General features: G+C 44.7%; 1 protein-coding gene across 1 annotated transcript in view; it reads right to left on the reverse strand.

The window, feature by feature from the left end:
• The window catches only part of LOC309552398 (uncharacterized protein), a 198812-nt gene that overhangs the window by 132504 nt on the left and 50207 nt on the right, over positions 1 to 16101 (reverse strand). Inside the window, exons 6-9 of the mRNA XM_082253341.1 lie at positions 14729 to 14790; positions 6536 to 6682; positions 2925 to 3110; positions 1596 to 1698 (exon numbers count right to left, since the gene is read on the reverse strand). Coding sequence (XP_082109467.1) covers positions 1596 to 1698; positions 2925 to 3110; positions 6536 to 6682; positions 14729 to 14790 — 498 coding nt within the window. The remainder of the gene's footprint in view (positions 1 to 1595; positions 1699 to 2924; positions 3111 to 6535; positions 6683 to 14728; positions 14791 to 16101) is intronic.

Consider the following 16101-nt stretch of genomic DNA (forward strand, 5'->3'; position numbering starts at 1 on the left):
AGGCAGGTCACCTCCTCATCCTGGAGCAAGGGGTGCTGCTGGCCCGAGGAACGCTGCGACTCCGGCCACGACCAGGTCGTGTGCGTTCATGCGAGGTGTCCCACTTGCAAGCCAGTCCCTCCAGTGGGAGCATGTCGTTGCCGACCTAGCACAAAGCCGGGGTCTGCAAGCGCTCGCTGGTCAGACTGGGGTGGCCATCAGAATCTAGAATATCTAGTGCGTCGCCCAAGCCGACAGTTGATTGTAGTTCTCACTGCAAGAAAAAAAAAAAAAAAAAATAGAAAAAACAAAGAAAAAATTTGATGTATGACAAAAAAAAAAAAAAAATGCCAGGACCAGAGATCCCAGCAGGGAGCTAGGTCCTTACTCCCACTAGGCAGAAAAAAACGATCCTAGAAGCAGGAAGTGGGAGTATACCACCTGGGACTGCCACATGGGTGTAGCTGAAAGTTGAACCCTTTTGCGCCTAGTGTCCTATTCCTAGGAAGCGCCGCATAACCCATTCAACTAATGAAGATGTGTCGCTGTGTCCTTCAATGAACGAAAGAAAGTTGGTGTCATCTTCTTAAGATGATGCAAGAAAGGTGGAGGAGCGCAAGGTCTCTAACATCCACCAGCACCAGCTCCATGATGTCATCATTGAGGAGTGGAAGAGGACTCCAGTGGCAACCTGTGAAGCTCTGGTGAACTCCATGCCCAAGAGGGTTAAGGCAGTGCTGGAAAGGAATGGTGGCCACACAAAATATTCACACTTTGGGTCTGCCTGTTCTGAGTGGAACCTGTCCTGTTAAACCACTGTATGGTCTTGGCCACTGTGCTGCAGCTTAGTTTTAGGGTCTTAGTAATCTTCCTATAGCCTATGACATCTTTATGAAGAGCAACAATTCTTTTTTCAGATCCTCAGAGTTCTTTGCCATGAGGTGCCATGTTGAACTTCCAGTGACCAGTATGAGTGAGAGCGATAACACCAAATTTAACACCTGCTCCCCTTTCACATCTGAGACATTGTGACACTAAAAAGAGTCACAACACCGGGGAGGGAAAATGGCTAATTGGGCCAAATTTGGACATGTTCACTTAGGGGTGTACTCACTTTTGTGAGATACTGTAGATATATCAAAAATTTTAAGTACCCCCATCCCTTGTACACACAAACCGCAATCGTCCCAACACATATGAGGTAATACCACGAACATCAGATCCAGGGCAGTTCTAAGGTAATGGTTCGAAGAAATTTTCTAGAACAAATTACTGACTGTTATATGAAAACAAAAAGTGCCTGAAAAGGCCAAGGCCTGGGGGGGGGGGGGGGGGTGGTTCACGGTGTTCATTTTAATTAGGGCTTCAAAAGATGCCTATTGATTAAGAAGAAGCCTGACATTTGCTGTCAAACATTTGATTATAGCCCCATAAAGTTTGGGTGTGGCTGAAAGGATACTTGCAACCTAGCTGTCCTGCCTTACAGAATTACAGCATTGAGGCAAAATAATTTAGAGGGCAGCCGAGCAAATAGCATTTGTAAAAATGGGTAAGCAACAGCAGCGCCAATATTTCTCAGCACAGGTCTCCTGGTTGATTCTTCAAGAAAAGGATACTAACTGAAAATACATTAAGTCCATCCACAGCATATTTGTAGTAATATACATTGACGGCATGATAGCAACAGAGAATGACTTCTGCATGATGGTGATCTTCTACCTAGAAATTGGAAGAGAGATATGCATCACAAAAGTAATTCTATCTAGTACACGGTCGCAGCTGTGAATCTATTCAAATGGTATAAAAAAAAAAAACTACCACAAACAAAAACACACACCTCTTCTATGTGGAATATAAAAAGTGGTAAAGTAGTAATCACCCAAAGTGTATGGGTACCTAAAAGTGCAGATGAGGTTAACCTCAAGACTGTTCTGAGCATGCTATACACCATGCCAGCTGTAATTTGACCTCAAGCTTGTAGGCAGATGCGGTCTGCAGTTTCCACTGCATGTGGCGCTCAACTGCAGCAGCAAAGCATACGTTTGGGTACGTGGGCCCCGCTACATGCTGTTGGGATTGTATCCTCTAATCCTGGGTTTGTTAAAAGTTTTACCTTTATATATATATATATATAGAACATTTCTACTAATTGCACCTGGACTGTGTGTTATCACCGCTGCACCCACCAGCGCTGCAGAGAAATCTGAGGAGAAGTGTATTCTACAACATCCTGACTACAAAACACGTTTTTCACTTGCATGGATCTTTGAATACACATACCGTGTATCAGAAAGTGTGGTACTTGCCAATACTATACCACAGCAGGAACGTATTTAATATTAAATCCATTTTTGTATGCATAGTTTTCAGTTCTGCAAGGAAGGACTCACTATGACGGAATCATAAGTGAGAAAGTTCAAAAGATTTCCTAAAATTATACCCTAATCGGATTTCCAATAGTGCCATAAAACTGCTCAGACAGCACCAACAGCCAACTGTGGGAATTCCTTAATTTGTATGTCCACCAAAACTTTTTTTTAGTTTGGGGTGTTAGAGTAGGGAAGGATAGGAATACTTAAGTTTTTACTGCATCTCGAGGGCTCCATTTGTTCCGGTCATCTTGTGCCTTGTAACAAAGATGATTATTTTTGGTTGTATTCTGTGCAGTGACCTGTACGTTACACACTCCTGAGCCCTATACTTTGTGTGTTGGGCTCAGATGCTTTGGTATAAGCGCCCCATGAATAGGGTGTGTACACATTTTCTTTTTAAATTTTAGGCCCCTATAAACACCTACCACTGTTCGTTCAATCAGGCCACACCAACAATTTGGGGTGGTGCGATATGCGTGCCACTTTATTTCTTCAGTTATTTGTGCAAGTGAGTTTTGAAAATTGGCTGACCCCAGGTGCCAGATATGCTAATTACATCACTGGGCTTGGTACCTTTTTTGTCCATCGGATGTGTACATGTTCTGGAGGCATTAACAAGACCTTAGACAGAATCCTGGCATTCATCTTGGAGATTGGGATGAAGAAGACTAGAAGCCAAGAGATTAGGCATGCTAACCCATGTACTACTGCAAGCAATGGAAATCCTACCAAAAGCCACACATAAGTGCTGATTCGCCACTACAAAAAGGAAAAACACAATCTAAGGTCAAGGCAGTTTGTACAAATCACATGTCACACACTTAATTTTAAAAGTCGTAAAATTTACATGTGTTACCACAATCCCCTTATTACCCAGGTGTGGATATTTAACCTAGACAGATTCCACAAATTTCTGGATTGTATGGGTGATACATATACCTGTGGGACTCTCACACTCTTCACTAAATTCACACAGGACTTTTGCCTTCTACAGAGTCCTGCCGCTATTTTTGACAGGTGTGAGCAGCTAGCTGCAAAACGCTGAGCACGTACGCTTCAATGAAAAATTGTTGTTGGCCACAGTTATTTGTGGCTGTTCTCACAGCTAGCAATTACCTGCAGTGATCGCAGCTAGACACACAGGTAAAATCTCTAGCTGTGAGAACAGACATGAAAGCAGCTGCAGACTAAGAACATGCACAAATAGCTGCAGCTATCCTCTTACACCTGTCAAACAGCTGCAAGAATCACTAGATTCCTGCCATTGCAGCACGGCAAAATGCCTGTGCAAACATAGCCTTATGCAACAGCACAAACCATACCAACGGTTCTACAGCTCAGCGGCAGTTTTTTGTACACAATGCGGATATTTACACTGCTCAAAAAAAAAAAAAAAACGCTTTTTAATCAGAGAATAGCATCAAGTCAATTAAACTCCTGGGATATGAATTTGGTCAGTTAAGTGGCAGAGGGGGTTGTTAATCAGTTTCAGCTGCTTTGGTGTTAAAGAGGAAGTAAGCTTCTTCTGCAAAAATGTACCTATAGGTAAGCCTACAATAAAGGTAGTGTAAATATCTCGTAAACTTGTATGGTTTAGGAGCTAGTTACAGGACATGCAGCCAGTGACATCACTGGCGCATGTGCCCTGAAGAACGGCCACGGAAGCCATTTCTCCCATGCCGTGAACAGCAGCTCCCATGCACATGTGCAGGAGTGAAGTCATTGCGGCTCCAGCCACTCACAGCGCCGGAGCCTACGAACCAGGGAGAAAGTCCAGGAAAAAGATCAGCGGTGAGGGCGCCATTGGAACAGCGTTGTTCTAAGGTAGGCATTACATAATGAGCTAGTATGTGATGCATACTAGCTCATTCCTTTGTCTTGCAGGGTCCCCCCACCCCCATTTTCTTTTTATGCATTTACAACCTCTACTGAAATTAATAGGTGCACTAGATGGGCAACAATGAAACAACCTCCAGAACAGGAATGGTTTTACAGGTGGAGACAACTGACCACTTTTTCCCCTACTCTTGACTGTTTTCACTAGTCTTGGATTTGGCTGGGGCAGTGTCACTCCTGGTTGCATGAGGCGATACCTGGACTCAGAGGTTGCACAGGGAATCTAACTCCTCCAGGATGGCACATCAATTTTAGCCATGGCCAGAAGGTTTGCTGGTTCTCCCAGCGGAGTCTCAAGAGCATGGAGGATATGCCAGGAGACAGGCAGTTACTCTAGGAGAGCTGGACAGGACCGTAGATGGTCCTTAACCTGTCAGCAGGACCGGTATCTGCTCCTTTGTGCAAGGAGCAAATGACCAGCAGGCCACAGGTGTGAATCTGTGCCCGGTACTATGGAGCTCAATTGGCATTTGCCACTGAACACCAGAATTGGCAGGTCCGCCACTGGCACCCTGTGAGAAGGTTCACCCTGAGCATGTGGGACAGACGTGAAAGCTGTGGGGAATGTTATGCTGCCTGTAACATCGTTCAGCATGACCGGTTTAGTGGTGGGTCAGTAATGGTCTGAGGAGGCATATCCATGGAGGGATGCACAGACCTATACAGGGCAGACAATGGCACCCTGACTGCCATTAGGTATTGGGATGAAATCCTTGGACCCATTGTCAGACTCTACAATGGTGCAGTGGGTCCTGGGTTCTTCCTGGTGTACAACAATGCCCAGCTTCATGTGGTGAGAGTATGCAGCCAGTTCCTGGAGAAGGAAGGAAATAAGACCATCGAATGGCCCCTATGCTCGTCTGACCTTAATCCAATAGAAAACCTCTGGGACATTATGGTTTGGGGTTCATCCACAGCCACAATTTCCCAGGACACCATCTGCCATCTCATTAGGAGCATGCCCCGACGTTGTCAGGCATGCATAAAAGCACATGGGGGCCATACAAACTACTGAGTACCATTTTAAGTTGCTGCAATGAAATTTCAGCAAAATGAACTAGCCTGCTGCATAATTTTCTCACTTTGATTTTTGGGGTGTATGACTTCAGCCTTCTGTAGGTTGATCATCTTCATTTACGATATGGCATCCTTTCATTCCTAACACATTACCCAGTCCATATAAGTATAGATATCCAGCATGAGATTTTTCCCTATTAAGATCTGATGCATTTTTTCAAATGTGTTCCTTTAATTTTTTTGAGCAGTGTACTTACGCGAGGGGTCCTGCATGTCTGTAGGAATGTCAAGATGCAGTTTCTCTTTACACATCTGCACTGGCTGTACAATGTTTCAAACAGAACCTCTACATTAGCAATCTGCCTGAACATGGTAAGACCCGGTTCACACTGCCAAGACTTGTCAGGCGACTTGGTCCCTGACAAGTTGTGCTCCATTCTGTGCAATGGAACCATTTTTATCAGATAGACTCAAGTCGCTCCGACTTCGAAAAAGGTTCCTGCACTACTTCTGGGGCGACACCGGAGCAGCTTGCATTGACTTCTATTATAGAAGTCATTTGCAAGCCGCGATGAAGTCGTGCTGCACAGGGTGGCTCAAAGTCGGGGAGACTTTGAGTCGCCCTAGTGTGAACCGGCTCTAACAGTCTAATTTTATGAAAAGGGGCTAAGAAAGGATATTTTCTTTCAACAAAAGTGAAATTGTACTTCCATGTGCCTGTGGAAAAATAATCTACTATTTCTACTTTTATGGCTTATCTGCTGTTGCTAACATTAATGGTCTCATACAGTAAATGTAAGAATTTTTATTCGTTTTGCTATAAGGCCTCATTTATAAAAAGGCATTGGCATCCATACTGCTTAAAAAACGAGGAATTTGTTTTCACACCTGCATCCACTCAAAGCTAAATGTAGGCATCCTATGGAAGTGGATGCAGAAGCAACAGCTGCATGTCAAAATTTGGCAGGTGAGCAGCCTGTCAAATTTTTTAGACTTGGCTGTGTCCATGCAGCTGCTGCATCTACATCCACTTCCATAGGCAAACTGCTTTGAGAGTGCAGACCCGAACAGATGTCCTATTCATGCAGTACAGGTCCATGCAGTACAGGTCCCAGCACCCCTATGTATGAAACTCTATTCTGACAACATTGCATGTATAAAATGATATATAACTGGAAGCACTCATTTAAAATATAAGTACAGAAGTGAAGGGCAATGCTTTGCTCAAGGTGATCTTTGCTTGAATGGGGCAATTTTAAAGGCTTACTCACCCAGTAGCGGACCTCATGACTGTGGAAATCTGAATTTAATGTCTCGCATTTCTCTAGGAGGGGAGTTTTCTCCAACTCATCCACCTCTGGTATGGCTTCACACTTTTTGAATCTCACACAGCATTTTCTGCTAGGTGATGTGCCACTCTGGGAAGATGAAATACTGTGTTAGAAATCAAGACCTTCAGGAGAAGTGTATTACAGTATATAGACAACGCCACTTTGGGAAGATGAAATGCCATGTTAAAATTCTAGGCCTTAAAGAGCAGTGTATTACAGTATATAGACAAAGTTATACAGAAACCCATAAAATATTTTAATCAATATTCCCACCACCACACATTCCTGGAGTAGGCTAAGGAATAGTGGTTGCTGCAACAGATATGTACATTGGTCTTCCAAATTGAGGGGAGGCGTTTCCAGTGAAGGGTGCAGCTACTGCAATAGCTTAGACATTTTAAACAATTGTGCATTTCCAACCTTGCAGCAACAGTTTGGGGAAGGGCCTTTTATAATAAAGCACAACTGTGCCACTGTGCAAAATGCCAGTTCCATTAAACCCTGCCTAATAAATTTGGTGTAGAGGAGCCTTAAACCTGCAAAGAGACCTGACCTTATACCTAATGAATATCTTTGGGCAAGACTTGGCACACTGATAGCAAGATAGGTCTTATCCAAAATCATTAATGTACATGGCCTTCCATAGAGAAGAGATATACCTGTGCGCAAAGCCAATAGCTTGCGTCTTTATGCCCCAGGTTGGCATGGTGTCCACCGTAGCACTGGCCATAAGAGGGACTACTTTGACGCAATTGGCCGCTTAAGCATGTATTGCAAAATGTGTGAACTAAAAAGCCGTTTTTCATTGCATGGTTTGCCGGAAAGAGTATATAGCAGTGTGCAGAGGGTCCATATAGAATTTTACCTTACATACATGTGCATCTCAAAAAATTTGAATATTCAAGTTAAATTCAAGTCACAAAGTAAAAAAACTCATTTTATAGATTCATTACACAGTGATATTGCAAGCATTTTTTTTATTTTGATGAATATGGCTTACAGCTAGTGAAAGCCCAAAATTCAGTATTTCAGAAAATTCGATTACTTATCTAGACCAATAAAAAGGATTTTTAATACAGAAATGTTGGCTTACTGAAAATTAGGTCCATGTACATTATTTTATACAATACTTGGTCGGGATTCCTTTTGCATGATTTACTGCATCAATGTGGCTTGGCATGGAGGCGATCAGCCTGTGGCACTGCTGCAGTGTTATGGAAGCCCAGGTTGCTTTGTAAGCAGCCTTCAGCTCGTCTGCACTGATGGGTCTGGTGTCTCATCTTCCTCATGACAATACCTCACATTTTTTCTACCACATTTTCACTCAACTTTCCATTAATATACTTGGATACAGCACTCTGAACAGCCAGCTTCTTTAGCAATGACCTTTTGTGACTTGCCCTCCTTGTGGAGGGTGACGACCCATCTTCTCTCACGTCAGCCTTCTCCATGATTGTGTAACCCAAAGAACCAGACAGACCATTTAGGCTCAGGAAACCTTTACAGGTGTTTTGACTTAGCCAATTAGAATGACACCATAAGTCTACAATATTGAACTTTCACAATATTCAAATTTTTTGAGCTAAAGAGATTTCTGACTTGCCGAAAAATCAATTTTAGTTCATTGACGGACACAGCTCTCCAAGATTCTGAACCATTGGCTTATGCTGCCCCTTTAGGAGTACTCTAGAACACTAGGCAGAGCACCTGGCCCTTGATGGTGCTCAAGGCCAATTTCTGCTCAACACGCCATTGAAGGAAGGTCAAAATCAGAGACACTGAAAAAGAACGAGGGGGAACACCAATCGAGTCACACCACAAAATGTACACTTTCCACGTCTAAAGGTAGATCTTCCTAAGAGGTAGACTTCCTAGAGACAGACTTCCTAGCCTTCAGCAGTGTCAGAATCACCAACCCAGGCAAATTTCTATCCTTCAGCACCTGGCTGCCAAGCCACCAAAGCCAGCGACTGTAAAGCAGGGCCACCAGAGCGTCTGTGGCATCTGCTAGAGGATCCCTGACCCTGCTACAAACCTCAGTACCTGTTAACCTGGGATGCCAACAGATCCACTCGGGAGTGCCCCACCAGAGACCTATTTGATGAAGCGCGTCCGGATGAAGGGACCACTCCCCATAGTCCAACGCCTGCCAACTGAGATAGTCCGCCTGCCAGTTTTCCACTACTGAAAGGTGTACGGCAAAAAGGCCAGAACAAAGCGTTCCCCACTGGAGAATGGTGGCCACTTCCAGAGCTGGCAATACACTCTTTGTTCTGCCCTGGTGATTGACATAAGCCACTGCCGTGGCATTGTGAGACTGAATCCACACCGGAAGCCCCCGAAGTAGAGCAGTCCAGTGATCGGCTGGAGTGCCAAGGCATTTAATTGGCAGTCTGGATTTTTCCAGTGTCCAAAGACCCTGAGCAGAGCTCAGACCCAGGAGACCTCCACACCCAGACAGACTGGCATCCATGGTGATCACTGTTCAATACAAGGGGGAGAAATTATTTGCCCTGTCGAAGAGCCGGAGGGCAAAGCCACTAGACCAGAAACCCCTTGGTTTCCTGGCTCAGCCAGATCCGATTTTCCAGAGACTTCAGACACTTGTCCCATTTGACCAGGATTTACCTTTAAAAAAAGGGACCTTGTAAGGAACTGTGCAAACAGAGCAGACTTCTGGTAATTTAGAAGCCAACCAAACTCCCTTAGGGTCTGTATAGTGATCTCCACGTCATTTAGGGCAGCAGAGAACTCCGCTTGCAGAGGTCATCCGGATAGCCCAGTACTGCAATCCTCGCTGACGTAGCAATGCCAGAACCGGGGCCAACACTTTTGTGAAGACCCAAGACAAAAGGGTAATGGCACAAACTGAGAATGCTCCTCTCCCACAACAAAACGGAGGAAGCACTGTTGTCGGGCACATGCTAGTAAGCAAGAAAATCCCCCTTATGTAGTGATGCCACCACTGTGCAAATGGACTCCATTCTGAACTTCTGTACCCACACAAAGCAGTTCAGGGTCTTGAGGTCCAGAATCAGACGTACCTTGCCCTCAGACCATAAACCGGTTTGAATAAAAACCCTGAACCGGGACGATCACACCCTAAAAACAGCATGTCTTCTACCTCCCCAAAGAGAGCTTGCAAGCGGTCCGGGGACAGACGCACATTGGAAGGGAAGAACCTTTCTGGAGGGTAAGAGCGAAACTATCTTGTAGCTGACATTTGTCATTTATCAAAGAGGTCCATAGGCCTGGAAAACAGCGAAGACAACCCCTCACCCCAGGCATGGGTGAGGAAGCACCTTCATGGTGAAAGAGCCTTGTCCGCAGGTCTAGAGAATCCCGCTCTCAGTTTGCCAGACCAGGGGTGCTTGGAACCTCCCGAGGAGGATTTGAAAGGTTTTGAACCCTTTTCAGTGGATCCTTAGAGACGAAAAAAAAAAAATTTCTTGTGAGCCGAGACCGACCACCTCTGCGACGAAGTTCCTTAACCTTTCCAGCCTGTGGAAGAAAAGTACTGTTCCCCGCCTGTGAGACTCTGAGGTCATCGCCCTGAAAAAGGTAAAATCAGTCAGTTAGTGCTTTTTTTTTTTAGGCCTGGTCCACAGACCAACACTTAAGCCACAATGGGTTGATTTACGAATGGCAAAATCCACTGTGCACTACTAGTGCACTTGGAAGTGAAGTACTGTAGATCTAAGGTGAAGCTCTGAAATGAGGGAAAGCCCTGCTGATTTTGATCATCCAAACATGTGCAAGCTAAAATGCTGTTTATTTTACTTGCATGCCCCCCTCATGTCTACAGCAACTGCACTTCTAAGTGCACATGTAGTGCAAAGTGGATTTACCTTTAGTAATTAAACCCCAATACGTGCCTAAGTACTACTGCTGAAACAGACAGTTGAGAAATCAGGGGGAGGCAGATAAACTGCAGCCCCTGGACCAACTGGTTCATCAGGTCAGCAAAGGCCGGGGGGGTTGGACTGCTCACCCTCTAGGTTAAAAAAAGAAGGTTTAGCCCACTTGGTCAGAGTTTACTAAACCAGGGCAATGGTGAAGACCGACCAAAGTGCCAAAACCAGCAACAGTGACCATATTGCGGGCCACAGCCTCCGCTTTTCTGTCAGCCGGATGTTTAAAGGCTGGCGATTCCCCAACCGGAGTCATGGTTGCCTTATTCAACCTGGAAACCGGGGGGTCCACCGCTAGGAGGCACTGCTCAAAGGGGCAACTCACAACAAAGGGATGTTTTGGACGCTCCCACTCCCAATCTGTCAAAATAGGAGGGATAAGGAAACACTTGCCGCCTGAGACGGCTTGTAAGTGCCAAAGGGGACAGCCATCTCCGTCGCAGCGTCAGCCTCCATTTTTTAAAGTTTCATGCACAGATACAATCAGTGCGTCCACCAGCGCCTTCTCGTGTGCAGATACAGGCATGGAGGAATCATCCTCACTATCTGATAATTCAGGGAGTGTGGCCGCAGACCCTGAAGGGCAGGCTCAGTCCATGGCGGCCAAGTCCTGTTATGAGTAGTCGCTCAATAAAGGACATTTACACCAATTAGTTTGCATATGTTCAGGTAAGCTTTACTGAGAGTATATTCAGGATCTGATGAGACAGATACAAGGGAAGGCAGGGGGCACTTTTTGCTAGCCCATCACCCAAAGGCCACCTCCACCCAGGACACAAAGGACTCCAGGACCACCTTTAGTGCATCGATTGATGGTTGGAACCCCGAGGGATCCAAAGCCTCAGAGGGGGCCGGTGAGGGAAACGTACTCCAGAGACTCCATCATTAAAAGAGGGGGACCCCCACAAAAAGTGTCTAGCACTGCAAAAGGACACCCCCACCATGCTGGTAGCACCACCAGGTCGCTAGCAAACAGAGCACCCCACAACCTGCAGCAGAGAGAGGGAGGGACCAACAGACCACCCCCCCCCCCCCACCAGACAAGCACCGACTGCACCAGGATGCACTTACTCCACAAGCGGCGTCCAAGGGAAAGAGAAAGACACCAGGAGTAAGCACCAGGGGAAGAGGAGGAGCTCCCACAGCCAGGATTGAAGTCCAGAGGCTCCTCTAATGGTCGCCGCTCTTTAGCATGCCAGATCAACAAAAAATGGCCGCCAAACTACAAACCATGAAAACAGGCTACAACAAAATAGCCACCGCACACAGCTCCACAAGGCTCCCAGGCACCCAGGATGGTTCCCTGGGGACCAGGTTGCAAGTATGAGGGAAGGGGGAACCGGGCCCCCATAGCTGGTAGTGTCCCCCCCAGCTGATAGCCTAGTCGCCGGCGGCGCACCCCCCTCCCTTTGCCCCCACCACATGTACATTACAATACACCAGCCCCAGACACATCCCAAGCCGACCAGGGGGAGGGGGGGAGCCAATCACCATACCAGGAGGTTACTGCTCCAGACAGAACCTCCTCGCCATCCAAATGGGGGCAGTTGGCCAGGAGGAACGATGCTACCTTACAAGGCGTTTAACTCGCAGGCCAGCCCCCGTCTAGTGGGGCTATGTCGTGGCTGACCTAGCGCAGAGCTGTGGTCTGCGCCCACTCTGGCCAGTCTGGGGTGACCACTGGATCTCGATTGTCACCCAGTCCGGCAGTTGATTGTAGATCTCGCAGGGAAAAAAAAAAAAAAAAAACACACACAAAAGAAAAAGCCATTTGAAAAAAAAAAAAAAAAGAAAAAAAATGCCAGGACCAGAGATCCTTGCAGGGAACTAAATCCTTACTCCTGTCCAGGCAGATAAAAAAAAAAAAAAAAAAACTAAAAGACCTATAGCAGAGAGAGGAAGTATACCACCTAGGACTGCCCATAGGCATAGCCAAGTTTTTTTACTAGTCTAGTGTCCTACTCTTGCAATATAACCCAGTAGTTCAGAATCTTTGAGAACTGTTTCAGTTAATGAACAAAAGAAATAGAATTTTGGGTTTTCACTAGCTGTAAGCCATAATCAGAAATTCAAAGAAAGAAATGCTTGAAACAGATCATATCACTCTGTGTGCATTGAAGCTATACAATATGAGCTTCACTTTTTGAATTGACTCACTGAAATAAGTTACCTTTTTAATGATCTTCAATTTTTTTTTTTTTTAAAGATAAACCTGCATATTCTTTGGGCTGAACGGGCATAAAAGTCCCCCCACACACACACACCTAAGTCTTGTAAAAAACCTTCCCAGAGGCAGTTACAGACAAATGGGCAGAGGTGGGGGACTTGAGTCACATGACTTGACTTAAGTCAGACTTAAGTCACCAGTTTGAGGACTTGAGACTTGCTTGACTAAAATTAATAAAATTAACTAATAAAAGACTCGACTTGACTTTGACTTGGTATTCATGACTTGAGACTTGACTTTGACTTGAGACATATGACTCGAAATGACTTTACTTAAGTTATTAAATATTTGCATTGTCTCAAGATGTGTTAAAGCAAAATTAATGTGCCTGTTATGTTTCAGTCACTTAAAACACCTCAGTGTGTTCTGATTTTTAGGACACTGGCTGTTTAACCACTTAAGCCCCGGAAGATTTTACTCCCTTCCTGACCAGGGCCTATTTTGCGATTCGGCACTGCGTGATTTTTAACGGACAATTGCGCGGTCGTGCGATGCTGTACCCAAATGAAATGGGACGTCCCTTTTTTCCCACAAACAGAGCTTTCTTTTGGTGGTATTCAATCACCTGTGCGATATTTTGATCATGCACTATAAACAAAAAAAAGCGACAATTTTGCAAACAATATTTTTCACATTTTTTTTATATGAAATTCCCCCCCCAAAAAAAAAAAAAAATCGCAATAAGCTAATTTTGATTGGTTTGCGCAAAAGTTATTGCGTTTACTAACTAAGGGAAAGATTTTTGCGGCGGACAGATCAGACCCTTGACTGACTTTTACACTTTTGGGGGTACCAGTGACATTACTACAGTAATCAGTGCTATACATATGCACTGTTACTGTAAAAATGACACTGGCAGGGAAAAGGTTAACTTTATTAGAGATGCAGTGACTGTGTCTCTAGGGGCGTGCTTCTTACTGTGCAGGGATGTGGCTTTTCATGTAACAGCAGAGATCTACGGTCCTACATAGCAGGACCGTATGATCTCTGCTGTTACACAGGGGAGAATGACAGGCAGCTGTGTTTACATTAGCCGCCTGCCTTTCTCCCGGAGTAACCGAGGATCGCGAGTGAGCGGCGGACTTAGGGTCCTCCGCTCACACGTGCTGGGGGGGGGTCCGGCGGCGCTCGCTCCCTAGAGCCTCACAGGCTAGGGACGTACCCCTATGTCACTTTGCCTGTGAGGGGCTGACTGCCGCCATATATAGTCGTGCGGCAGTCGGCAAGTGGTTAACAATGGAAATACTTAACATGTTTTTAGTGACTGTGGTGTTGAAACATGACCGGACGAAGGATTTTGAGCTGTTTGGGCATTCAAAGTGTTTCTTTACTATGCCAAGAAAAAAGCACTAAGCGGTTTTGTTAATGACCACTGACTTAACTGATTTAAAGGTGAAAATTGGGGTAGATCAGTATTTTGACTTGATTTGTGACTTGACCTGACCAAAATAAATGACTTGACTTGCTTGACTTTTGGCAGGGACTCGACTTGCTTGCTTTTCGCTACAGTAACTTGGGACTTGCTTGAGACTTGAAGGTTAAGACTTGAGACTTGCACATGCGTTACTTACTCCCATGTCTGCAAATGGGAAGTCACTGCCCAGTGTTCTGGGTAAACTGTGTTCAATTAATACCAACTGCAAACTCTGGAAAAAGCCAATACATCTGAATCAGCTAGAATCAAACCACTAGATTTAGGTAAGCTACTAACAGACTGAAAAAACACACGTTTAACATATGAATCTAGTAAATCCATTTTCTATTTAAAATATTTGGATTCAAGACTTATGTGCATTCACAATAAGCAATCGAGTTTAACCTTGGACATAGCATTAGATTACTATTAGTTGTTTCAATTTAGGCAATGCAACTTGTGTAGGTCAATCACAAAGCACAAAATATAGCAAGATTGAATGCATCTGTAAGTAGCCAGGCACAGGAACAATGGTAGGTATCAAGGTCTAGCACTGCCCTGGGCCCATGACACTGGCTTACCTCTAGGATCACTTTTCCAAATGGCCAAATAAAGAATCCTGCAAGCCTCCAACAAAGCACACCTGCATGCAAAGCAAAATGTACTGTCAAACTCTGCAGAACCATAAAATGTTTTGCATTTCTGAATGAAAACGTGCTCTACTGTAACACTGCTAGAACCAAGATAAGACATCTAGTAGGCAGTGTGGTATAATTCTTTCCGGAATTACGCATTCTGCCCCTACAGCTTACTGGGTATGAATTTTATTTTAAAGCTCTTCCATTAGATGGGATTTGTCTCACACCCCTTTCTTAAAAAAAAGAGGATATTTAAGGTTGTTTTGCACTTGTAATTTTAACTCGTGTAACTCTCAGAACTGGCTAAAAGCTCCTGCGACACGGAGCCTTACTGCAACTTCCATCCCCAGGACTGTGAAACTATGCACAATCTTATCCCTGTCTAGGTTTCAATAAAATACTTGGCCATTTTGAAATCTAAGAGATGACCACAAATCTCTCTACACATTTATGGGACAATAAAAATACATCATACATTTGTAGACACTGGGAGCAATATACCTTCATTTTGAGGACCTACAGTATAATCTACAGCTAATCTAACAAAATGCCATTTTCTTTTTCAGTGCATCCAGAAAGTTGACAGAGCTTCACTTTTTCCACATTTTGCTATGATACAGCTATATTCCAAAATAGATTAAATGCATTATTTTCCTCAAAATTCTACAAATACCCCATGATGACAATGTAAAAGTTGGTTTGAAATTTTTGAAAAAAAGAAAACATGTACAGCCGTCGCTCAATACTTTGTTGAAGCATCTTTGGCACCAATTACAGCCTCAAATCTTTAAGTATGATGCTACAAGCTTGGCACACCTATTTTTTGGCAGTTTCTCCCTTTCTTCTTTGCAGGACCTCTCAAGCTCCACGGATGGGGAGCGTCGGTGCACAGCCATGTTCAATCAGGTTCAAGTCTGGGCTCTGGCTGAACCAATCAAGGATATTTCACAGAGTTGTCCCATAGCCACTCCTTTGTCATCTTAGCTGTGTGCTTCGGGTCATTGTCCTGTTAGAAGATGAACCTTCACCCCAGTCTGAGGTCCAGAGCGCTCTGGAGCAGGTTTTTATCAGGATGTCTCTGTACATTGGTGCATTCCTTTTTCCCTTGATCCTGAGGCTAAAAAAATCACCATGGTTCACTGTAGAAATGGTATCGGCCATTCAGACCAAAGAGTTCAATTTTGTTTCTCAGGGTCTGAGATTCCTTCAGGTGTCTTTTGGCAAACTCCAGGCGGGCGGTCAAGTGCCTTTTACTGAAGAGTAGCTTCCATCTGGCCACTCTACCATATAGGCCTGATTGGTGGAGTGCTGCAGAG

The sequence above is a fragment of the Pelophylax lessonae genome (genome assembly GCF_965119305.1).
Source record: "Pelophylax lessonae genome assembly, chromosome: 4".
Lineage (NCBI taxonomy): Eukaryota > Metazoa > Chordata > Amphibia > Anura > Ranidae > Pelophylax > Pelophylax lessonae.